The sequence below is a fragment of the Neodiprion virginianus genome, chromosome 3 (assembly GCF_021901495.1).
Source record: "Neodiprion virginianus isolate iyNeoVirg1 chromosome 3, iyNeoVirg1.1, whole genome shotgun sequence".
Classification (NCBI taxonomy): domain Eukaryota; kingdom Metazoa; phylum Arthropoda; class Insecta; order Hymenoptera; family Diprionidae; genus Neodiprion; species Neodiprion virginianus.
Window position 1 is genome coordinate 27846349 of NC_060879.1, and position 23305 is coordinate 27869653.

Here is a 23305-nt window from a genome sequence, read left to right on the forward strand (position 1 = left end):
CTATCTTACCGACAGTCGTCGAGAGAAATGGCAATGGAATGCCAAAATTTGTTCCTTTCCCCTTCACGGGAAGTGGAACAGCTATAGATATAGGCGTATAATTTCGCCTCATTCTCCTCTGCCGCCTCGATCCCCGCCACAAATATCGTCAGAGAGAGAAAGGAGTACTCGCGGCATATATCTGTCCTTTAAATGTTTGCTTCAAGCGGCTCATGAGAGCGCTCGGTCTATCTTTTATAAGTCTATGGTGCACACATCGCAACTGACGTGCCGTTGTACGGAGGAAATATTGTATGGTCGTATTTGGGCAGCGCTACAGACATTTTTCCGATATTATCAGGTAACCGTTAGTTTTTCTGGTAATACGACAAGAACATAACACCGTTTTAGCATTAGCCAACGAATGATTCAGCCACTCAGCACCCTGTTGAAAACGAGAGGAAGAGAATTCGCTTGGAATCCTGACGTCACGTCTTGTCATATTCGTATCAATATCGTCTCATTCTTTTTTTCCAACTCGCTTTATAAGGTAATTGCGGTTACTCGTTTGGGATTACGTGCGTGAATGTGTCGGTTCTTTAACGCATTCCACATTCTTCCGTCAATTTCGCATTTCGGAGTACGAAGTACGTACGAGTTCGACGGTCGTAACGTCGTTTTACATTGTTCACTGAATACCTAACCACGATCAGCTCGCGGCTATGCATATATGGAAATACGCCGGATATGTAATGGATAAGATATATTGTAATTGAATGTTTAATCAAAATTTTTCTCTTCCAAACTTGATGCGTATGCGTATATCATTTCACAAATTGCACTGACTTTTGACAATGCATTAAACGCAAGCGAAAAGGAAGTGCTACAATGATTCTTTTCAGCTCACTTAGCTTTTTTTTCCAAAATTTTTTGTTGTTACTCCGAAATTGAATATCTTCAAATTTAGACACCGGTGGAAATTTGGGTTGGATTCGACTTGTACGTTTCCTACTTAGATAATATGTCACACGATCCGCTACTTCATCGATTTTGTCCAACTTTGAAAACACGTATTAAGGGTAAAAGTGTTGTGTTGATATAGGCTTTTAATCTACACCATATATGTTTTTTAGAGGTATTTCGATGAGTAAATTCTACAGCTTGCAGCTTATAAATATTCTAATCGACAGTCACGTATTTTAAGTATAATATATTGACAGAAAAGCATTACATCGATTGATATATGCCATAAAAATTTTTTCTGGCTACCAGTGGAAGATGCAGAAAAATTATATGGATTTAGAAATGTTTTACATGGAAAAATAATTATTAAATTAATAATAACAACGATAATAATCGATTTACAGAATTGACGTATAATTAATAAATATGGCGGAGCCTGCGCTATCAGGAGATAGTCTAATTCAACTTGAAGTACGTCTTTGCCAATATCTGTATGTCGGGAAAGAATACCCAAATTATCAACCAGGCAATTGGTTTTTTCACAAATATTACGAAGAAGGTCGCGTTCAGTCCATAAAAAAAATAGCCGAAACACAGAACCCATTGGTAGCAATCGACTTGATTAAAAAGGTACATAGTTTATATCTGTTAATCAATGTTTTTCTAATTATTTCTTAGACACAACGGGAATACTGATTATTTAGCTACATATGAATACTTGATTATCTCTAGTCATTTTCCTTTTCAGGCTTTTGAAAGAAAACTGGTACAAAATTCAGAAACTTTGATATTTGCACTGGCAGTATGTGCCAGACAGACTGAGAACGAGAGTCTGCGCCACGCTGCCTACAATGCGATAAAAACAATTTGTACAACACCGCAACATTTCATTCTGTTCGTCAAGTTTGCTTCTCAAATAGCCAAGAGCGCACCGGAACCGAAACACGGTTGGGGTGCCGGATGGCGAAAAGCTGTAAATGAGTGGTACTTGTCCAAAGATGCCCTTGATTTAGCGAAGTGTGTTACCGGATGCAAAGGCAGATATGGCTGGACTCACAAGGATATTGTGAAATTATCTCATCCCAAAACAGACGATATTGGTAATTTGAATCACTCCACACTATTCAGGTTCATTTATATTACAATTGAGTTTCATACTTGTTAGAATAGTACCAACAGTTTTGCTCCTTTTGAGACTAAACAAGCAATAATCGAATGCTCTCAGTATCATGCATGAATAATTAATGTATCAACTTTGTATGTAAAACAGCAAAGAAGGCTGTTCTGAAGTACGTATTGTTCGGGTTGAAAGAAACGATAAAAGATTTTGGCGATAAACCGGAAGCTGCCGAAGTGATTGAGTATATTCAAAAAATTGAAAATTTTAAACATTGCGAAGATCAAGTGTTGGCTGGTAGATTACTGGAACTTCATAATCTTACATTGGATCATGTCCCTGGGCATTTACTGAAATCTGAAGAGGTAACTTTCGCAGACATTAATTTGGAATGTTAATAAAACTGGGAATAAAGTATTGACATGCCAATCGATATCATCAGGTATGGAATTCATTGATACCAACAATGAATATAACCATGCTGCTTCACAATCTCCAAAGAATGCATAACATTGGAATACTAGAACCAACTGGCACAGCAGTCGATAAAGTAGTTGATGAAATCTGCAACCAAGAGAAGCTACTCAAGGAAAAGATTCACCCAGCTCTGGTTCTGATCACAATTAAGAATTACGAAAAATCTGGCCCGTATGTAATCTGATATGTTTTGTATGCTAGTCACAAATTTAACTAACAGATTTTTTGTAACCAATTTTTTTGTTTTCTATCAGAGCTTTATCGTACGAAAAACAGAAGGCCAGAAAAGCCAAAGCAAGATCAGTGATTCCACCTCCAAAACCTACAAGAAAAATTATTGAAGCTCTTTACAAAACACTTGGATATTCGTTCAATGTAAGTTGTATAATTCTGACACATCATTGCTCATCAGGGAAACGTAGATTGATGCTTTATTATTATCTCCGTCTTAGAGTCTGGCACCAACGGGTCTTCGATATATGATTACAATAGATATGAGCAAAGCTATGCAAGACAATTCTGCATGGCGGTGTGGAAATCTCAGCTCAGCAGAAGCAGGATGTCTGATAGCACTGTGCCTTCTTCGGAGTGAGAACAATGTAACAGTGGCAACTTTCAAAAATATTGGTGTTCATATTGTATATTTGAATAAAAATGCATCGTTGGGACAAATTGTGAAGAAAATGAAGCAAATGCCAACAGGGGAGGTTAACTTGGAAAAGCCAATGATTTGGGCAGCTCAAAAAAGTGAAGAAATCGACGTATTTATAAACGTAGTCGACGTTGTCGACAAAAGATGTGGGAATGGAGCGAGAACTGACAACCCTAGGAAAGCTATCAAAGAGTATCGAAGCAAAATGGAGCTAAAAAATGCAAAGTAAGTGCTTGTCACACATGACATATAAAATTCTATCATTTCACCAATTTACTCATTTCTGACATTCATTATAGATTAGTAACCTGTGCGATGACAACTGCACAAATGGTACCTCATAGCGATGACGACAAAAACACTCTTACTATCTGTGGATTCGATGAGAATGTCCCAAAAATTATCGAAGCTTTTGCAAGGTCCCTGTTTTAATTTGCAACAATATCCTTCTAACCTAACCTTTTCTAACAGCCACAAATGTCTCAACACCAACCAAAGAGAAAAAAGGAAAAATACAATGTACATCAGGAACAAGAGACGTACGTAAATTGGCTATAATACATCAGTGTGTTACAAGTTATAAAATTACAAATCACCCTGGAGAATGAGAATGGCATTCAGTCACGAGAGGTTAGTCAGTTGCATTTTGCAGCTGTTGAAAATGAAGCTATATTTTTCATCTTCCAATTCTTAATCTTTATCTGTCCTGCACATACAATACCTAACGATTTATTATTGTGACATTAGAAATACTTGTATAATTTTGTTCTTTCAAGGTCCAAAATTTTCTACGCACTTCATACTATCGATTTTAATTTGTGTCTGGAGTTTTCAAGGTTCTTAATTATCTTGTATACATTATTTGCTTATAACTGGACAGAAACATTTGTGGCAGATAGCAGTAGAATCAAGAATTATTTTAGAATTGATTCCGTGTTTTCTATTTCGTACAATATGAATGATATAGAGTATCAATATGTGAAAAAGTTCGAAGATATATCTATGTAAAGATTATAATTAGAATGGGGAAAAAAAGATATTATCTGGAAAAAGTGAAGTTGGCCATGGTTTCAAATGATATGATAATCGGAGTAATTAATGCTGCATAGTTTAATGATAGAGAGACTAAATAATTACTACAACTGCCTAAGATGTCTTTTACTTTAACGTAGAGTGTCGACAACCCACACAGACTGACCTTTTTGATAAAGCTCTGATTATTTATCGATTTATTAGCCGCATTTAGATCATTTTATGAATATATTATTCTAGATTTAATGTGACTCGGGTCGACACGGGAGAAATATATAAATCACGACTTAATTACCACTAATACGATAATACAAAAAAAATTAACAATTGTCGAGACATTTACCATACATGGAATTCGTTTCTCGAATAGAATTTGAATATCTCGTTGCTATTAAGAGCATCTTTATGGAAAAAACGTCAAAGTACACGAACACAAATGGCTTAATACATATTGGTCATATTGTGTTTCGCTGTGACGTCTACATCATTCCGTGTCATCGTGGTATGTTTCTTTAAAAGTCGACCAAAACAATATCAACGGGTCCTACTAAATTTTATCTATTTTATCTAAATTTACCATGACAAATTAGAAATCTATAAAGTTCTAACTTAGCACGTGATTAACAGTGGTGAAAAAAAATGGACACTCTATTTAATAAATATAATAGAAAAATAAAATATACGTTATTTTGCACTGTGAATCTTTAACACTAAGTTGATACCACTATTAGATAATGATTTTATGTGATTATAATTAAGAATAACGCGTGTATTCTTTTAAGAAGTAATTTTTTTTTTCTCCTTATGCTTAATGTCATTCTGCATATCGCATGTTGATGCATTTTTATTGTTGCTTTTTTTTTTATGAGTTCGAAATATTTTGATTTCAAGCTAGTAGTCAAACGCAGCAGAGTATTTAGGCTTACGATTGTACAGTATGCTTGATACGTATAATAATACTCAAAAATTACATATTGTAATAATAATTTTGCTTCAATTTGATCTTGGTTTTGGCTATGGGTTTGTGGTATTTTGATATACTTTTAGTGTGTAATAACTAGTGCCTGGATTGATAGGTGAATATATATTTTTTACTAAATCATTTTTATTTCTTATTTGGTTTTCTACATAAAGTAAGATGTTTGGAGCCAGAAAATGCAGTTTCTATTTTTTATATTTTTTTCCCCCATATTTTAGGTTTTTTAAGTTTATATTATACGTACAACCCAGGCTCTAGTAATAACTATTACGAATGCATAATGAATTAGAAATTCGCACACTCCCGGTTTACACCAGTTGATAGAAAATGTGAAAAAAAAGTGGAAAGAAAGAAAATAAATAAAGATGAAAAATTTTCTCTGTGATATGCATTTAACCCCAAAGAGTGTAAGCTTACAATTTTTAGTGTAATTTTTACTGTTATTTCATATTTGCCATATCCAAAGTAACGAGAAGTAAACACTGAATATCCCTTATACTTATATACTGTGATATAAAATCCACTGTTATTGTTGAAACTAGAAAAATGAATAAATAAATCGGGAGTGTGCTAAGCTACACCTAATTTGTTAATTAGTCTTAAATGATATAGTATAAAAGATTTTATTGATAATCAATAAAAGCACGGGATAAAGCTTTGTTCAATAACGAATATTATATCGTTATCATTATTTTTTCAACTATCGAATTTAATGTATTAACTCATACTTTCCTTTTTTTATTCTGAAATTTTCTTCTCTATAAAATTGTCAATGTATAATATATATTATTTTTAGGTGATTTTACTTTTATTCTTCTCATAAAATCTGAATTTAGGTTAAAAGTAATATAATATTCGTCAGAAGAAAACAGTATTTTTTTCATATTCCAAAATTTATGAATTTGGTGAGATCTATTTATTCACGTGCACTAAGTTACGTTGTGTTAAAATGAGGGTCCGTTTTTACAGCAAACGTGAAAACAGCATTAAAGAATAAAAAAATTAAAAAAAAAAAATCAATAAATGCGAAAAATATGTATGATAAGAACGTACACTACAAATGATAATGGATGTTAGGTAGATTTCATAGAATCATGTATGAAATAATTAAGTATAAAGTCCGTTAAAAATTGGTATGTTTAATAGAACAACATTTCTGTAAAATGATAAAAGCAATTGATTTAAATCCTTGGCTATCTAACGAAATGTTATTTATCGCGTGCTATATTTTTTTGATAAAATAGTTAAAAATCTTAACGTAGATCCATGATCACCGCAACAAAAAACGTTCCATGTGTTCGTACCAGGTGAAAAAATGTCAACTATTTGCATTAAAAAAAAATTCCACTGTAGCGACCAAGTATATTAGAGTCAATTTATTTTCGTTAAACTTTTAAATAATATAAGGATTGAGTGAGTAATTTTTCACTATATATTGTGAGCGTTAATTCCAGTGTTAAATAGGTCATAATCGTTGAGTAATTATTGTGCCGATATAATTTTAATTAATTTCTTGGTTTTTTCGATTTTTTTTAAAATTGAAAATTGCCATGATGCAACAATGTAGTCAATTGCTCAATGACGATTTGGATATATTTTCATTTGAAAGTCTACGCAGCACACTTCAATGATTTCAACCATCACAATTACCGGAACTCGATCTTACGAATACAATCTGATATGTGCGATTCTTAATCATGGTTATAGTTTGTTCAACTGTAATTGCATGAATTATGAACGGACTGTCGTTACATTATCAACGCTCATAGTACTTGCTGCAGTGGTATAGATTCGAAGCTGTTACATTGAATATTCATTCAACGTCAGATCGATTTCACGATAGTAGCTCATAGCCATATAACCCATGATAAAGCCTTGAAAATCTTAATAATCACTATAGGGGATATCAATATTTTGGTAAAATGGCTACTGATAAACATAATTGGGTTCTTTGCGATCTTGTACGGCAATCCTAACGTTATTTTTATACCTGATTTGTATCTTATAACATGAAAAAAACGTTAAATATAAGTGATCATAAACAAGAATTAAATAATGCTTAGTACATTTGTTAGGAAAATGTTACCTACAAGTTCTCGGCAACAAGATTAGAATGTATTGTATTAAAATTATAAAAAAAATATACATACTATTTATACAAGCAAAAATGATCATTTTCAGCTTAGTACTTCATTCCCGACCCGTCAATCGATCCTTTCGGTGATCTATCCCTATTTTATGACCGTGCGAAAAAACACAAACTAAAAATAAACGAATGATATCTACACAGTTACACGGTCAAAAAACAAATTTTTCCCACAAATTACGACGTTGAAATAAATCTTAATTCAAATTTTTAAAGAGTCTGAACGCGAGTTGATTCAGTTCGTGCCGATTTACGCTGCATTATTGTAATCTGTGAAACAGAATATTTCGAATTGGCTAAATATCAAATTTGAACCGGTTACTATCGATCTAACGATGATCGAGATCGAAGATGATAAATTGAAATAAAAAGCGCCACCGTTGCCGGGTACTTCGGCAATTAGTGTTGCCAACTGAATTCGGGTAAAACAAAAAAAAATAAAAGAAACAGCTGTTACTTGACAGCTGGAACTATCTCCGATAAAAGTTGCTTTGTTATATTGAAATAAAACATATATTATGCAGACTATGAAAGACAGGATAATCTCTCGGTGAGTCAATACGAAGACAAACTTATTTGTCTGCTGAAACAATGCGTGATATTATATTATAGATAGTGATTTTTGAGTGCTCGACAGAGACACGCGACTACTTTAATGATTTGTAAGAACGCCGTGTCAGTTTATATTGATCAAACAGTTGGTTGCCGTAAATCAAACGATAGGAAAAATCTGCGAGAAAAACAACATCAAAGTCTAACAAATATTCCGGTACTTCAACAAGATTTGACAAATTCAATAAGGCGTGTAACCTAACCTAGCTAGTAAAAATGTCAAAATTGAATGCAAACTTAGCGTTTGTTGACAATATTATTTGGTAAGATAATTCGTAACCCGTTCTGACGAATCTTTCATAAGTTACAGATATTCCCTAAAACTTTAATCCGACTCAAACAGGTGAACGGTATCGTTAGGAAGAAGTGGAGAGAAATATGTTTTCCGCTTTTAAAAGGTTAGCCGGCAAGTCTGAGGGGCCTGGAAATGTGTCTCCCAGGCCGGCGCATCAGTCGATGCCGACAACGTTGCAAAGAAAGTTTGCCAAAGGTGTACAGTATAATAGTAAGTAATTTTATTCAAGGTATAAGAAGCGCGAGAATAGTTACCACAGATTTCATAGCATTGAAGATCGCAACCTGCATTCGCTCCGAATGATTCTTTAACTGTAATTTGTCATTCTCCCGTAGACAATTTCCAGAGCCGTTAATCTGCGAACTAATATTTCCTAACATCTAACAGTTTCCTGAAGTCTGTATTATCTTGTAACTATGACCCGATATTTAATATGTTTGGAATTGTTAAAGGCATCGGAAAAAATCAGTGCTTGTTTCTTACATTTTATCATTAAATACAATGGAAATAAAAATACGCAAAAATCTGTACCTGAGATGTTCTAACTTCGCATAATGATTCTCATTTGTTCTCTGTGCTTTTCATAAATTGCACGCATTTTTTGGCTTTTAGTGAAAATCATAATAAAGGGTGACAGAAATGTGGGAAAGACATGCCTGTTCCATAGACTGCAGGGTCAGAAATTTGTCGAAGAATATATACCGACCGAAGAAATACAAGTAGCTAGTATCCAGTGGAATTATAAAGCGACCGACGACATTGTCAAGGTGGAAGTTTGGGACGTTGTAGACCGTGGGAGGAGACGCCGGAAGTTGGACGGACTGAAAATGGACAATGCTCCTTCTGAGCACGTAATTGAGGAGCCCGCGTTAGACGCCGAATTTTTAGACGTCTACAAAGGGACGAACGGAGTCATAGTCATGATGGATATCACAAAAACTTGGACGTTTGATTACGTTCAAAGAGAACTCCCTAAAATACCAAGCCACATTCCCGTCATTGTTTTAGGCAATCATTGCGACATGTCTCATCACAGAACTGTTACTCCTGATCATGTTACTTATTTTATCGACTCTCTCCAAGGAAGAACAGCTCAGGTAAATGCTTGATTCCTTAACAGATTTCATCGTGCACTAAAGTGGATTTTTTTCAATCATATAGCCTCAGAACAACATCAGAGTTTCGGTTTAGATCAAAATAAGTACAGTATCTTGATTTATAGGTTTTTGGATAAAAAAAAAGAATGGAACTTTCTAGTAAATTCTTTACTACATTTATAATAGTAGGGAAAGATATTGCTGTAGCACTACATGCACACCTATCAAGAACCACTTTGAATTATATTTAAATTTTAGAACAAATTCGATATTCATAGAATACTATTATACGTGATACATAGTAATGTATCAGTTTTTTATTTCTATCAGGTGAGATACGCAGAGTCGTCAATGAGGAATGGTTTTGGACTAAAGTTATTGCACAAATTTTTCAATTTACCGTTTCTTCAATTGCAACGCGAGACATTATTGAAGCAATTGGATACGAACGAGGAAGAAACAAGACTTACTGTCCAAGAGCTTGATCTATTCCAAGATGGAGATGATGCGGATTACAACAAATTTTTAGATAATTTAGTGAACAAAAGACGTGCTATTGCCGATTCTGTATCTGCATCTGTATTGACGCCAAATATAACTTCGTCTTTAAGCACACATCAAATATCACCCTCAAATAGTTCTGCAAGTTTAAATTCCGAAGTCAAGAGATCTTTATCAATGCCTGGTCCCATTGGCCCTATTGGCGGCGGTACACCCATACCAGTGAAAAACATTGATTTTAAGTTTCAACCAAAGAAAGAACACTCGCTGACGAGATTGGAAAATTCTGCAACTTCACAAAAGATATTACAAGCTGCGTCGACTTTACCAAATATCCAACCATTACCAAAAGTAGAAGTGACTAAAGTTGATGACTCTGCGTCCGATAATTTGGAAAGGAGAGATTCAACCCAAAGATCACAGTCGTTTATGTCTAAAATATTTGGCAAGAAGGATGAAGAAGCTGAAAAACCAGTGGAAACAAACATGACAAACTCAAATAATGCAATAACTAGTGTTGAGGATTTTGTACCAGATGATGGAATGCTCGATAGGTCGTTCTTGGATGACAATAGCCAAGCAACTCCACAAAAAGTACAACAAGCACAGGCCGACTCTGAGAGGTGAGTAAACAAAAAGTCTTCGACAGTTAATTCTTTACTCTTCGGTGGTTTTTAGTAAGTATCTATCTAAGATCTCAAGAATATTAATCTTCGAATACTTTTTAGTGATACTGAGACGGGAAATCCTCTTGTCGCGGGCTACGAAGATGATTTGTCATCTGCAGACGAAAATCCTTCACCTGTTCAACTAATACTTACTGAAAATCCATTAATCAAACAAAAACATAAACGAGATTCGTTGGCAGAGGCTGATACAAATACAGAGAAACATAGACAGATTGTAACAAAGCGGGACTCAGTTTCTTCTGTCGAGCCCGAATTACAGATAGTGAATGATTATGAAATCGGTGACTTGCACGAAATAAAGGCAGAGGCATTTGACACCTGGTTAGGCCAAGATTCTAAGTGGCGACAGAGTCCTGAAGGGGGAGAGGATGTCAGCAGTACAAGTACAAAAAAAGATAGGCTAGAATTAAGCGATAAGAGTTTAGACGTCAGCATGACCAGCTCAAACGTACACTTAGAACTACTGGACAATACAAGTATGCGACAAATGAGCTCCAATAACAGCAGCCCGGTTATGAAGGAGAAGAAGAAACTCAAAGAGAAGGTACTTATTGTACATATTTTTGAAACTTCAATTTTACTCAACTGAGATTCAATTCCTGACTGGCAATAAGTTTTTCCTATTAAAAGGTGTGCGAATTGGCCATAACATAATAGATAAGTAAAATAATCTGCTTTATGTATTTCAGAGTGAGGAGAAAGAAAAGAAAAAAAAGAAAAAATCCAAAGATAAAGAAAAAGACAGGGAGAAGTCGGATAAGTTGGAAAAAAGAAAGAAACGATCATTTAGACGTTCAAAAGATGGGAATAGAGAACACGACGAGTTGGAAGAGTTTTTGAACGGAGCGGCAACAAGGCCAGGAATAGATGCCGCTTACGAGGCTATATAGCCCTACGAGATGGTTAGAAGCTTAAGATGGCCACATCTGAAAACAACTTCAATATCTGGCATCTAAGAAAGAAAAGAAAAAACGTCTCGCTTCGTAACTTTGGTCCAGAATATAATGAATATATGAATAGATAAATTGAAGGGTAATAACAAATGCTTCTGAAATGAATATAACGCAAAATAGCTTTCGGACTTGGGAAAGATAAATCACTTGGTATAACAAAATTATTCGTACTTGAGCTTTAAAGGTCTGGCGCAATCTAATTCCTGATTGTGATATACATTATACCTAGCTATTTGAATAATGCAACGCTGTAAAGTCGTTCAATATGTCTAATGGTTGATCATTGCAGCATGCAATTTGTTCCTCAATAATCAAAAAATTATTAGCTATTAATCGATATCACATACAAGATCTCTCTTCCAACTTGAAACAAGTTTTGACAAATGAATCATAAGACTCTCATTCCATCTATCTGTGTACGTATGTGTCCGATATTGTAATAACGCTTAGAGTTCATGTTGAACGTCATTACGTGTAAAATACATTTGAATATTGAGTAATTTAGAAACGATTGTTTAGTGCGATTCTTTCTCGCCCTTAATTGTTGATAAAAATAGTGAGTTCTTTAATTGGCAACGTATTTTCCTTATTGATCAAATTGGTAAATTATAGAAAGATCTGATGTAGGTATAAAAAATGATCTTGACATACCGTAATTACGATGTTATTATTATTATTACGTTCGTTAATCTCTGTGAGTTGTTTTTTTTTTTTCTAATGTAGTTACGATTTTTATTTTCGACGTTAAATCACTTTGTTGTTTATAGTCATTTATAATGTAACGTTGTACACTATTGTGTCATTACATACATTGAATATAATGTTAATAAATGTATATTCAAACGATAATTAAAAGTAAAAATTGATTCGCCCTCTTTTCGTACCCGTTCGCAAAGTTTTAGAGGCGACATCGCAGATCGGCAAAATTTTAATACGGCTCAATTCTGGTGGTACTTACCATCAATGTGGTTTGCGAATAAGTCCTGATGATCTTCGAAGAATACTGCGGCGAGTCCAGTACACATTTTTCCACCACACTAAACATCACTACGAAAAATAAATTCACAAAATAACCCACAACACAAACGCGACGAAACGCTAACGTAAGGTGCTGACAATTGAATGACGATATACGATTGGCGGAAGGCTAGCAGCCACGGACGCAGACAGCAGCGCCACCTCGGCTCGTGTCAGAACTACAATCGGTAGTGGTTTGGCGCAGCATTTGAATTACGCAAAGTAAATAATGCCCCTTCGATGTTCTGTGGTTTTAGCAATGAATTGTACTGTCAATGCGGCAATGCTGTCTTGTAATTCTACGTTTATCGACCAAGTTCCATAACCTTAGGACGAAAATTGATTCTTTTCAATAAGACTATCAGCTCTTGTTCATGATTTCAGTATTTTCTGTTTTTGTATGTTTAAAGGGATCCTCATATCTGACAAATATAATAATTTATTAAATATTAAAGATACGGCTTTCTCTCAATAAAATTAATGTAAAGAATCTATTTTAGACAGCTCACCTCCGCAAGTTTATAGTATTTGATTAATATCTTTATAGATTATTATTTAGATTGAACTGCTGCAGGTTGCACGTGATTCTTTTTCCATCGTTGTGTTGTTACAACGTTGTTTATCTTCCATCTCAAATTAAAGATAAATTCGGGGCGAAATATATACAGAAAATTGTGCTGGAACGTTGAAACGTTCAATTAAATTGATACGAAGTTTTTACATTGTTAGTTGGCATGGTTCTGTGATCCTCCAAAATATATTTTTCTAATATTGCACTAAAGCTTTACAAGATTGCGATTACGTACAAGAATGAGACCTTGCAAATTCCAATAAATAATCGTTAATCAGGAGGCTAACATATTCAAATCAACAAATTGCCTTGCTTTAATTGGCAAGTGAAAGTTAGGTCAGATATAGTAGAGCCTAGATTATTCGAGCCCGCTTCATCGGGGTTCGCGATTATTCAAGTTTATTTTGGAATTAAATAAACGCGTGTTGTACGAGCTACGGCGACTTTTAGTCTCTATTACCTGAGCCTGTCACGGAAAAATATAATTGATACTTGTTATGACCTCAAAGGTTGTGCGTATATCTGCAGTACTTGTTAGTCGAGCTAGCTAGGGTGGGACCAGAATATTTCGAACAATGGAGATTCTACTGTATACACATCAGGACCCGGACCGGAAAAAATAAAATGATTCTCAGTTCAATATCAACGCTGTCCCGAAGTGGAGGTTAAAAAGATATGGCATCGAATAGATTTTTCTTCAAATTATTATTGGTAAGAATATTTCAAGTAGCGCCTGTTGCATATTTCGCAATAAGTAAATTATAAACTATGGACAACAAGGGAAAATTTCGATATAATCTTCGGTCAACGTTAATATGACTGTGTGTAACCTATGTATTGTATGGTGAATGTAATCGATGGTTTACAAAGTTGATTAAAAGCGACCAGATGTGTTATATAATTGGAAGTAAAACGGATTTTAAAGAGAGTTATTAGTACCCTTCCGAATAGTTTTCTGCGAATGGTTTGTTAATTGGAACGAAACATCGCCGGCATTTGAATCTTCCACTTAACTTTCAACTTTAAAGGCTGTCTCCAAAGCGTGCCAAAGGTCATGCGCAAGTGACGAGTGATGACGTTTTCTGCAGTTCAGCCAACAAAACGACGCGGAATTGTCGATAAAAACTTTTTGCACGCATGCTTGAATTAAATAATAAACGAGAACAAAAAAAAAAAAATAAAAAAATGATCGAATGATATCTGCCATTAACGACTAACGCGTGAAACGTGGTATTCGACAGTATTCGAAAGGTCGTCGCGCAGCAGACGACATTTGTTTTTTGGAACTATAGAACAGTAAATAAGGTTTTTAAAACTTAAACAATAGAAAAGGAACTACACCGCTTGGCATAATTAACAGCACACAGGCTGAAAGTTTGGTGTACCGAACCGGTGGCATTGTTGGACGTTAATTCTTCCCGCCCTTGTGTTTGATAGTTAATAAATTATGTAAGCTGCTTATCATTATTTTTATTGCTACTCATTGTTTTCTCTACAACAAGCGCTAACACCCTGCAAATATCAAAATACAATTGAAGTGGAGAAGTTTAACCGTTACTGTACTTTAAAAAAATAACCTATCATCTCAATACCTTGTGCAAATATTTCATTTAACATTTTGTGTTGCATTTCTGTTTTTCTGCATTTTGACTAGGCAAAGGCAAATATTATGGTAATTTTTTCGTATTTATATTTTTGCACATTTTTACATTATATGAAAATCATAATGATACTTCCTTTTGTTGATGCTTCTTTCTTTTACAGATGCTGGCAAGAGTGGGTCTATTCAAAACAATTTGCAGGTTTCAACCGTCAGTTGTTGCTCTCGCTCAAGTGAACGAGTCTCACAGCAAAGCGGCAATGGATAAATTCTCACTACCCGAACGTTTCATAGGAACAGAAAAATCAGTTTGGTAAATTTCCGTTTGAAAATCAATTCGGTTATTTCGAATTGTGCTTTATTTCTTATCTCGAGCTATGTTTCCTCCAGAAATAAATAATTGTATTTTACTTAGGGTGGAATATATTCAACTAGCACTTAAACATAAGCCGCTAAACCTTGGACAAGGATTTCCCGATTTTCATGCACCAGAAAATGTAACCAAAGCTTTAGCTGCAAGCGCAACTTCAGAAAATCCATTATTGAATCAATATACCAGGGGTTTTGTAAGTAATCATATCAGCCAGAACCTTTAACAGATCTTTTTAAATAAACCAATATTTTGCCTTGGTTATTCAAAGTATTACATTGTTACTTAATCTAGCCTAACGATGAACAAACTTTTATTAAGAGCAATAATATCTTGACTGCTGCCAATTCATGCGTGTGACGTAACATTGATGATAAGACAAAGAGTAATATTTTGCAACATACAAGTCTTTAGCAAACATAGTTTAATAAAGCGTCATACTCGTCCAACTTTTGACCTCTAGATATTAGTTTGTAGTTGTATTATTCCTCTCAATTTTTTTCTTCCCCAGAATCTTGTCTTATCATTATTAACTTAGAGCATATGCTGCATCTATTAGAAACTTCCAGTAGTTTAGTTATTAATTAGTGATTTACAGTTTCATTGAAAAATGTTAATTTCTTATTTTTTAGTGATATAAATTTTTGATTCAGATAACTGTGCTTAACTGCGTAATAGTGTCAATTAAGCCTTGTAATAAATTCTTGGAAAAATTAAAATATCATTTAGAGAAATGTCGTATTCATTGTTCTAGGGTCACCCAAGGCTGGTCAATGCATTGAGCAAACTTTATTCGCGAATTTTAAACCGTGATCTGAACCCCAACAGTGAGATTCTAGTTACCTCTGGTGCCTACGAGGGGCTCTTTGTAGCAATTCATGGACACACAAGACCTGGCGACGAATGGATTATCATTGAACCTTTCTTTGACTGCTACGAGCCAATGATTTTAGGAGCCGGCGGCACTCCGAGATTTATTGCTTTGAAGCCAGTGAGATGAAACCTTTATAAATAACTTGAATAATAACTGTATATAAACAAAATATCGGTCAGAGTTACAAGTTAAAATCTATATTAATACATTCTGTTTACAGAAAAGAACAAGTGGAAATATAAGCTCGGGAGACTGGGTTTTAGATAAAGAGGAGTTAGAAGGACTATTTAATGAAAAAACGAAGGGTATCATTGTTAATACTCCTCACAATCCCACTGGCAAAGTCTTTACACGGGAAGAATTACAGGTCATTGCAGACTTGGCGAAGAAATGGAATGCTATCGTAATATCCGACGAGGTGTACGAATGGCTCGTTTACAAGCCAAACGAACATGTTAGAATAGGTTATTAAAACTGCACCATCACTCCTGAGAATATCTTCTTAATTCAGTTGTAGGATTGCTCATTGTCAACAATGAGGCATAAATTTACGAATCAATTCCAGGATATGTTTCTCTGATTAAAAATTTTCATATTCCACAGCAACTCTGCCCGGCATGTACGAGCGTACTATTACCATCGGATCAGCGGGTAAAACCTTCAGTGTGACGGGTTGGAAAATTGGCTGGGCTTATGGACCAGCTAACCTAATTTACAATTTACAAATTGTTCATCAAAACACAGTCTACACTTGCGCTACTACTATTCAGGTAAAAAAAATTTTTTTTCGGATAACCTCGGCGACGAGGTATCTCAAGAAAACCTTTGTTGAAAAAGACTGATAAATGTAAACATTTAAAATTGAAAGTTATTGTTATTCTCGTCGTGTTAAATTGTCTATTTTACTTTGTGCAGGAAGCTATAGCTATCGGGTTCGAGCAGGAAATCGCGAGGTATGGTCAGCCGGATTGTTACTTTGAGAGTTTGGCAAGGGATTTATTGCCGAAACGAGACTATATGGCGTCGTTTTTACGTGAGGTCGGAATGAACCCTACCGTACCAGAAGGAGGCTACTTTATGATCGCAAACTGGACAGCTTTAGCAGATAAAGTGGAACTTTCCACGGAAAAAGACCAATATAAGGATTATAAGTTCACTAAATGGATGACGAAAAATGTTGGTCTGCAGGGGATTCCACCGTCTGCCTTTTACAGCACTGAACACAAGCATTTGGGCGAGGATAATGTACGATACTGCTTCATAAAGGTGAGATTATTAGTGCTTGGAAAATCGAAACGATGGTTAAATGATAGTTCAAATTTGGTTATTTTTGTTTGTAGAGAGTACAGCTGGTTAGAGAGAAAGAATATTCGTCTAGCACTTAGATTGAATTAATTTACAATAAAAATGTTTTTTGTCCTCAACTTGACAATACAATGTTTTACAGAGAGATGAAAACTTGCAAGAAGCAGCCAGAATTCTGAAAGAGTGGAAAGCGCGACAGTAATCGAATTACTGAAAAATTAGATCTAATTTTACAGGATTGCCAACTGGAATTGAAATTTCACCCGATGTATATGAAGTTTGTATATTTTTATGTGACTATGGCCACAAGAATGTTTACCTTTAAAAATAATTAATTCCTTCCATTTTGAGAAACAGCAACAAAAATACGCAATTGTCAAGGGTCTTTTTAAAAACATTTATTGCCCTCTTTCCCTTACTTTCAATCAGCAATGATATCCGGATGCTTCTTAAACCGCGAAATCTCCTCTCAGCCATCTCTTCGCGTCCCTGGTGTCTGCTCCGAATGTTTTTCCAAACCTGCAGGCAGTCAATACGAACTTCAACATCTAAAGTCTCAAAAATTGAAGCTATGCGATCACCACATATTTCCCGTACAAACCATAAACCCTTTGAAAATTCACTCATGATACACACAATATTTCAGCCTAAACGCTAATGAATAAAAGAGTGAACGGTGTTCAAGGTTTCTTTGGCAATTGTATCACCGCTCAATAGCCGTGCGTCAGCAGCGCAAGGTAGCGTTAATAACAAATTTGCACTTCACCATTCTGCATCTTCGCAATCTTTGGCCAAGATATCGGCAGAATTTATCAGTTCGAACCTGAATGATTCTCCAGGAACGTGTCCCTTGTAGTTTGGAATCATTCCAACGTGTTTGTGGTAAATTTCAGTCGGTTGTATGAGGAGGGGTGGATCCGGCCGAGAAATGGTAACCGGCGCCCATTCTGTGCTCTGTCTTCGCCTGTAATTCGAGGTGAAATCGCAAAGTGCACTGTTCGTCATCACTGAATTTGACGCGCCGAAGTGTGCGTAACCATAGGGAATGTGTCCCGAGTAGCCTGCGTGAAGAACCATCAGCAATGAACATTTCCCTTCATCCATACTTTGACTAAACATTACTGGGATTATCAGATGGCACCAAGAAACAAGAAGAAAAAATGATGAACAGAATACAAAAATTCATCATTCTCAAGCTGATAAAAAATCATTAACGTACATCTGGCATTCTCTCGCACGAAAGAGTATCTCATCCGATTTTCACTGTCAATAAGACCCATGACTACGCGTTGCTTTTAATTAGGTTATCCGAGGGGTGATATATTGAGATCGTTTTATTGTATTGAAAAAATTTTATTTTACGAAAAAGGTTAATGAAAATTTGTACGGAATTTTAATGGTCAAAAATTTTTACGCGTGAAAATTGCGTCAATTTGTGAATGAAGTGAGATGCGATCAATTTGAACATTTGAATAGACAAATGACAAAAAGCGAATGACGATATCGAAGAGAGCAAAGCAAGTTGAAATATGCGGCTATTTTATACAATAACGTACCATTGACAAAGAACTTCCCAGGATTATCGTTATTCATGAAATACGGTGAAGGTGCGTGGTCTCTGGGTCTTTCGCATTGTTCGTCGACCGGTAAATTCCTCATTACACCGACACAATCGGGACGGACCGACAGCATGGGCAGTTTAAACTGACTTTCGAGCAGCTGAAATCATATTCGTCACACTAGTTGAGCATTTCAAATTTGAAGATCACCGAATTGTGCCAGACAGCTTACGCAAGGTTCTCCACGTTAACTATTTCTTCAAAGTTTAGAAGGGCATCTTCAACTACATTGATAGTTCGTACAGGTAGAACTTGTACAAGAAATATTTCCACGGATGACAAGATATTTATGTTAACGCGAAAGATAAATATCAACATGCAGCAGGGCTTGTTCTGGATCGTTAACTATTAAAACAACGTATCGCTTTAATTCCCCGATGATTTTTATTCGCTCGGCTGCGTCATTCGTGTCAATCAACTGGCTTGGCGATATTTAAATTGATATTACACAATATCTAATTTTTAAATCGTCTCCAAAGTATTTGTGCTGCTATGCTGCTTATTGCAAGGTATGATCAGTTACGTATTTACGGATCCGGATCGACGCAAGAGACATTAAAGATTGGCAAACATGCGAGTAATTAATGAACGTTTTAAAATTTCTTCCACACAATTATTCTGGCAGAATATCAAAAAGTCATTTAAAGTGACCATGCTAAGCAAATATTATTTACACATACTTTAAGAAACTTTGAAGATATCCCAAAAGACTTTCTCTTGTACGCTATAACTGATCGCGTGTTATGCGGTAAATATTGTCTTATAAGCCACGTCTTTCATTCCAACTAAAGGATTAATTGTTTTATTCTTAATCTTGACTGCTTATCGTTAAAAAATTGCGGTTACTAAAAAGGTCAGATACACTTTCATATGTTACCTAGATAATTTGATCAAAGGTTTAATCATCTTAGGTAAATTTGCCTCATCTTTCACCCTGTACACAAAATTTAATATATTTAATCTTTCATATTCATCTAGATAAATATGCTGTTTATCTTCATATGTATTTATAAATTCCTAGTATGAGTACAACGTAAACTGTTGTTTACTGAAATATAGATGTGGCAATTCGGACTTGAGACTTTGATGTAATTTTGTGAAAACAGTCAACATAATTCACTAAAAACGTATTTCTGAAGGAATATCTTCGCGGTCTTCTTTACTGAAAAAACTGACTGTTTGAGCCAAAGAAACATATCTTTGAAAATATGTTTGTCAACTCGAGTCTAGTCTTATCTATTGCAGAGATAATCGTATGAGAAATTATCTTTCATTTTATCCAGACGAATTTATACATAGGTAGATAATCTTATCTTCGCATAGACATCGGTATATTAATTATCATGTAAAATACCGGTCGCACGATAAAAACAAGAATAAAAAGGAACCGTTATGATGAAAAATAATTTTGTTTGTCCTTGCTTCAATTTCCCGCAACCTCGATCAAGTGTAAATGAAGTTTAAGGAAGGATTGGAAGAACCTGCAAAGCGGGATGCTGCTTTTTGGCATCCTACTCGTCGTGACTGACTCGACTTACTGATAAACTTGAGCTTAATTCTCTCGTAACTCGTACAATCACGACGGATTAAAATCGCGGCAGTACCCACCAAACGTTCCTCAAGATTACGCGGCTCTTCGCGTCCGCTCTGCACCGCGACGACCTTCTGGAGTTGATTAAGAACTTCCTTGTTCTGTATCTCTTGACGCTTAAATTCGGCAATACCTTCCGTAGCTGTCACGGTATATCTTTGCCCATGACTCGCGTTCAGACCTGGCATAAACCCTGCAACGTAACCGCACGGTGCTCGTTAAACCCGGCGAGAATAATTACAAAAGATCATACACAGAAAGTCTAGTATCCGTTACTAGTCTTTCTCATTATCATCACTGTTACTATATTTTCTTGCAACTGTTGCGAAAATTTAATGCTTGTGCAAGAATAAATTGACGTTAAAGCCTTGTTTAAATAAAAAAGTAGAGTAAACCGAAGAAACTGATTTTGCGTTGCAATTACCAAAGAAGGATCGACGATAGCGCAAAATGGTTACGCGTACCTCGTTTTTCGTAATTCCAACAATATGTTCAAACAGTTTTTTAACGATACCTGTTTTACTGAATTTTTCTCAGTGTTGGTAAAATTATTATACCTTCGTAGCCAGGTGTCATGGGATGGACATAGACTGGGGTGCCTCTTTTAAACCTCGTATTGACAATGTCGATGTCATCTTTCGGAGGCCGCGAAACCTACGTTGGAAATGATAGTGTTAATTTTCTGTTCTTTTAAATGACAACTGCATAGATCGATTCTATTAGACTCATTTTATTTTAATGGACTACCGTATCGGTTATACCTTCAATGGTGTAATGCAAATTCTAAGTACCGATATTCTGGAGGGTAAAATTAGCAATGACAAGGTGAAGGAATCGTGATTTAGATTCGTGCGTGAAAAAGGGTCGACAAATGTTTAAACCTGGTATTCGTCGGTGGTACGGTTTGAAAGAATAAGGGTTTCGGCATGATTTATCGTCGGATCTAGCAAAAGCTTGTGCGTCTGGCTTCCGTAGGTTTCGCCACATCTGTAACGATACTGGGGACAAAATCCGGCGTATCTGGGCAAGAACAGGGTGAAATAAGTAAAGTAACATACATACATGTACGAATCAGAATCAAGCGTGAATTAAACTTATCCAACTTAACAGAGTCAACGAAGTTTTTTCCCACATAATAATTAATACGCTACCTTAATCAAAGGCCTTGGAGCGCAACCGGAATGCTAATAATGTATTCTTGAAACGAGTATCCGATTTCGTGTTAACATATCACTACACACCGATAAATACGAATTAAGAATAAATCCTCAGTCATACTTGGAATTTCAAAGATGTGATAAAAGCTATTGCCCACGCGACGAATATGCATTTAGGTACTTATAACTTATTTCCAACGGAATTACACGCGATGAAAATAACGGTGCGGAATTTCATAAAACATTTAGATGTGCGATTTATGCGGTATATTTTACAAGGTTTGATGCGCTAATGAATGTGTGTATATATATATATATATATATATATGCACTAATTACGCAACAAATTTCTCACCCGGGAATAAGGTGCGGATCTACGGTGGTAACGAGCTCCGTTCCGGTCATTTTCAATTAGAATTTATCATTCAACGTAGACGTAAAACTGAGACGGAAAGTTAGCTCTCACGATGTTTAAGAAGACGAGAATTTCATTTTTGATGAGAAAATACGTCAATACTTTTTTTTTATATTCTAGGAAAAAGTAAAAAGGATATACTGATAAAAAATTTCACATCATGATGACGGATGACAGACAAAACAAAACGGAAGTCCGAAATGACGGGAAACAGATGACTCATGCTGATTGGAAAATCTTTGACAGCCGTTAAATTAATGAATCTCTCTTTTTTCTGGCAGGAATATAACATATAAGGTACATGAGTATATTATTCCAAAAAACGATCAGTAATTTTTATACATTTTACATGGGTACATACATGTACAGGCGGCGGCAAGATTTCTGGCTTTGCAAATATTTTGTCAGCGGGTTTGTTTTTCTCGAAAATTGAAATAAAGCAGGTTTCGAAAAAACATCTTTAGTAAAACAGTCAGTATTATAATCCCCACGAAAATTTAACATCGAGTGATTCGTGCGTTTGAACTCGTTTACAAAGATACTTGAGGAAATACGTTCGACTTATATCCGCAATAATTTTTACTTTACCAGAAAAAGAAGAAAGGTAAGATACATTTGCAGCTGATTGAATAACTCTGCACATTATAGTCAGGTGTCTATTCTAAGGTAATATATAAGAATTATCTTAGCCTATTCGGGCACCAGTCACTCAATTTTTAAGAAGTTTAATTATAATTCAAGTTGGTCTGAACATATTTCCAACTTTTAAGAATCTCGGGGGACCAGCGTTGCTATGCATATAATTCACGTACTAGCCAATCAAGTAGCCATTGGTGCGAAGAAACGTTTTTTGACGTAAATCAATCAAAGTTGAGGTGGTTACTTGTTTCTAAATTTTTAGGCTAACTACCGTCGATGATGAACTACTAAGAAATATTCACACACCTATTATAATATCTACAGATAAAGTTTCACTGTTATTGATGATAGGTATTACTTGATTTCAACTGTGAGAAAATTGATTGAATAATAACTGCGGTGTGCAGGTATTTAGTTTGCATTTTTTTTTTTTTCCTGGAAAGGGATTAATAAGTTTAATCCAAACGAAGCTCTAGGCTGCAGGTTTATCACCGTAAGTACCCTCTACTCGTGACGTATGCGTGCCTGACGATTCGTAATCAGCACACGAACGCGGGCAAATATGCAATTCTTATCGGTATGTAAACAGCACACCGTAACGAGCAAAGATAATATCAACTGCTGATACTGAATACGGATCACGCTCTCACCACTT

At 35.4% G+C, this 23305-nt stretch overlaps 4 protein-coding genes across 11 annotated transcripts; 3 read left to right on the forward strand and 1 right to left on the reverse strand.

Moving 5' to 3' along the window:
• Positions 1-235: 235 nt before the first annotated feature.
• LOC124300885 (60 kDa SS-A/Ro ribonucleoprotein-like) lies at positions 236-6267 on the forward strand. 3 transcript variants are annotated; one of them, XM_046755355.1, is made up of 8 exons: positions 236-340; positions 1347-1572; positions 1691-2042; positions 2213-2424; positions 2502-2707; positions 2791-2911; positions 2989-3413; positions 3488-6267. In XM_046755355.1, exons 2-8 carry the CDS (start codon positions 1369-1371, stop codon positions 3618-3620), a joined length of 1653 nt encoding a protein of 550 aa, XP_046611311.1. In that variant the 5' UTR covers positions 236-340; positions 1347-1368; the 3' UTR covers positions 3621-6267. The 3 variants fall into 3 exon arrangements, with proteins under 3 accessions (XP_046611311.1, XP_046611312.1, XP_046611310.1); XM_046755356.1 differs by lacking the exon at positions 236-340 and adding an exon at positions 353-529; XM_046755354.1 differs by lacking the exon at positions 236-340 and adding an exon at positions 539-747.
• A 1503-nt stretch (positions 6268-7770) lies between these two features.
• Positions 7771-12275, forward strand: LOC124300882 (rab-like protein 6). Of its 4 annotated transcripts, none has more exons than XM_046755344.1 (6): positions 7771-7895; positions 8268-8462; positions 8865-9349; positions 9680-10473; positions 10579-11083; positions 11229-12275. In XM_046755344.1, exons 2-6 carry the CDS (start codon positions 8336-8338, stop codon positions 11427-11429), a joined length of 2112 nt encoding a protein of 703 aa, XP_046611300.1. In that variant the 5' UTR covers positions 7771-7895; positions 8268-8335; the 3' UTR covers positions 11430-12275. The 4 variants fall into 4 exon arrangements, with proteins under 4 accessions (XP_046611300.1, XP_046611299.1, XP_046611301.1 ...); XM_046755343.1 differs by having other exon boundaries at positions 7777-7895; positions 8262-8462; XM_046755345.1 differs by having other exon boundaries at positions 7777-7895; positions 8301-8462.
• Positions 12276-13641: 1366 nt separating this feature from the next.
• On the forward strand, positions 13642-17609 carry LOC124299888 (kynurenine aminotransferase). Of its 3 annotated transcripts, none has more exons than XM_046753307.1 (8): positions 13642-13791; positions 14845-14993; positions 15096-15246; positions 15805-16041; positions 16145-16388; positions 16528-16694; positions 16840-17190; positions 17372-17609. In XM_046753307.1, the coding sequence occupies exons 1-8, from the start codon at positions 13756-13758 to the stop codon at positions 17429-17431; spliced, it is 1395 nt and encodes a 464-aa protein (XP_046609263.1). In that variant the 5' UTR covers positions 13642-13755; the 3' UTR covers positions 17432-17609. The 3 variants fall into 3 exon arrangements, with proteins under 3 accessions (XP_046609263.1, XP_046609265.1, XP_046609264.1); XM_046753309.1 differs by lacking the exon at positions 13642-13791 and adding an exon at positions 14230-14376; XM_046753308.1 differs by lacking the exon at positions 13642-13791 and adding an exon at positions 14256-14529.
• LOC124299889 (UPF0605 protein CG18335-like) lies at positions 16964-22080 on the reverse strand. Its single transcript, XM_046753310.1, has 7 exons — positions 21952-22080; positions 21321-21459; positions 20997-21093; positions 20457-20632; positions 18786-18948; positions 18053-18290; positions 16964-17748 (listed from the first exon to the last, which is right to left on the reverse strand). The coding sequence occupies exons 1-7, from the start codon at positions 21999-22001 to the stop codon at positions 17679-17681; spliced, it is 933 nt and encodes a 310-aa protein (XP_046609266.1). The 5' UTR covers positions 22002-22080; the 3' UTR covers positions 16964-17678.
• Positions 22081-23305: the final 1225 nt, after the last annotated feature.

What these genes read in the sequence shown, in the direction of transcription:
- LOC124300882 (XM_046755344.1), top strand. Translation starts at nt 8,336, where the DNA reads ATGTTTTCCGCTTTTAAAAGGTTAGCCGGCAAGTCTGAGGGGCCTGGA. An exon ending in CAAAGGTGTACAGTATAATA is followed by an intron (nt 8,463 to 8,864) that starts GTAAGTAATTTT and finishes TTTGGCTTTTAG; the next exon opens with TGAAAATCATAATAAAGGGT. An exon ending in TCCAAGGAAGAACAGCTCAG is followed by an intron (nt 9,350 to 9,679) that starts GTAAATGCTTGA and finishes TATTTCTATCAG; the next exon opens with GTGAGATACGCAGAGTCGTC.
- LOC124299888 (XM_046753307.1), top strand. Translation starts at nt 13,756, where the DNA reads ATGGCATCGAATAGATTTTTCTTCAAATTATTATTG. An exon ending in TTTTCTTCAAATTATTATTG is followed by an intron (nt 13,792 to 14,844) that starts GTAAGAATATTT and finishes TTTCTTTTACAG; the next exon opens with ATGCTGGCAAGAGTGGGTCT. An exon ending in ATCAATATACCAGGGGTTTT is followed by an intron (nt 15,247 to 15,804) that starts GTAAGTAATCAT and finishes TCATTGTTCTAG; the next exon opens with GGTCACCCAAGGCTGGTCAA.
- LOC124299889 (XM_046753310.1), bottom strand. Translation starts at nt 22,001, where the DNA reads ATGACCGGAACGGAGCTCGTTACCACCGTAGATCCGCACCTTATTCCC. An exon ending in GTACCACCGACGAATACCAG is followed by an intron (nt 21,094 to 21,320) that starts GTTTAAACATTT and finishes TTTCCAACGTAG; the next exon opens with GTTTCGCGGCCTCCGAAAGA. An exon ending in TGGGAAGTTCTTTGTCAATG is followed by an intron (nt 18,291 to 18,785) that starts GTACGTTATTGT and finishes TTCTTCACGCAG; the next exon opens with GCTACTCGGGACACATTCCC.
- LOC124300885 (XM_046755355.1), top strand. Translation starts at nt 1,369, where the DNA reads ATGGCGGAGCCTGCGCTATCAGGAGATAGTCTAATTCAACTTGAAGTA. An exon ending in CAATCGACTTGATTAAAAAG is followed by an intron (nt 1,573 to 1,690) that starts GTACATAGTTTA and finishes TTTCCTTTTCAG; the next exon opens with GCTTTTGAAAGAAAACTGGT. An exon ending in CACTTGGATATTCGTTCAAT is followed by an intron (nt 2,912 to 2,988) that starts GTAAGTTGTATA and finishes TCTCCGTCTTAG; the next exon opens with AGTCTGGCACCAACGGGTCT.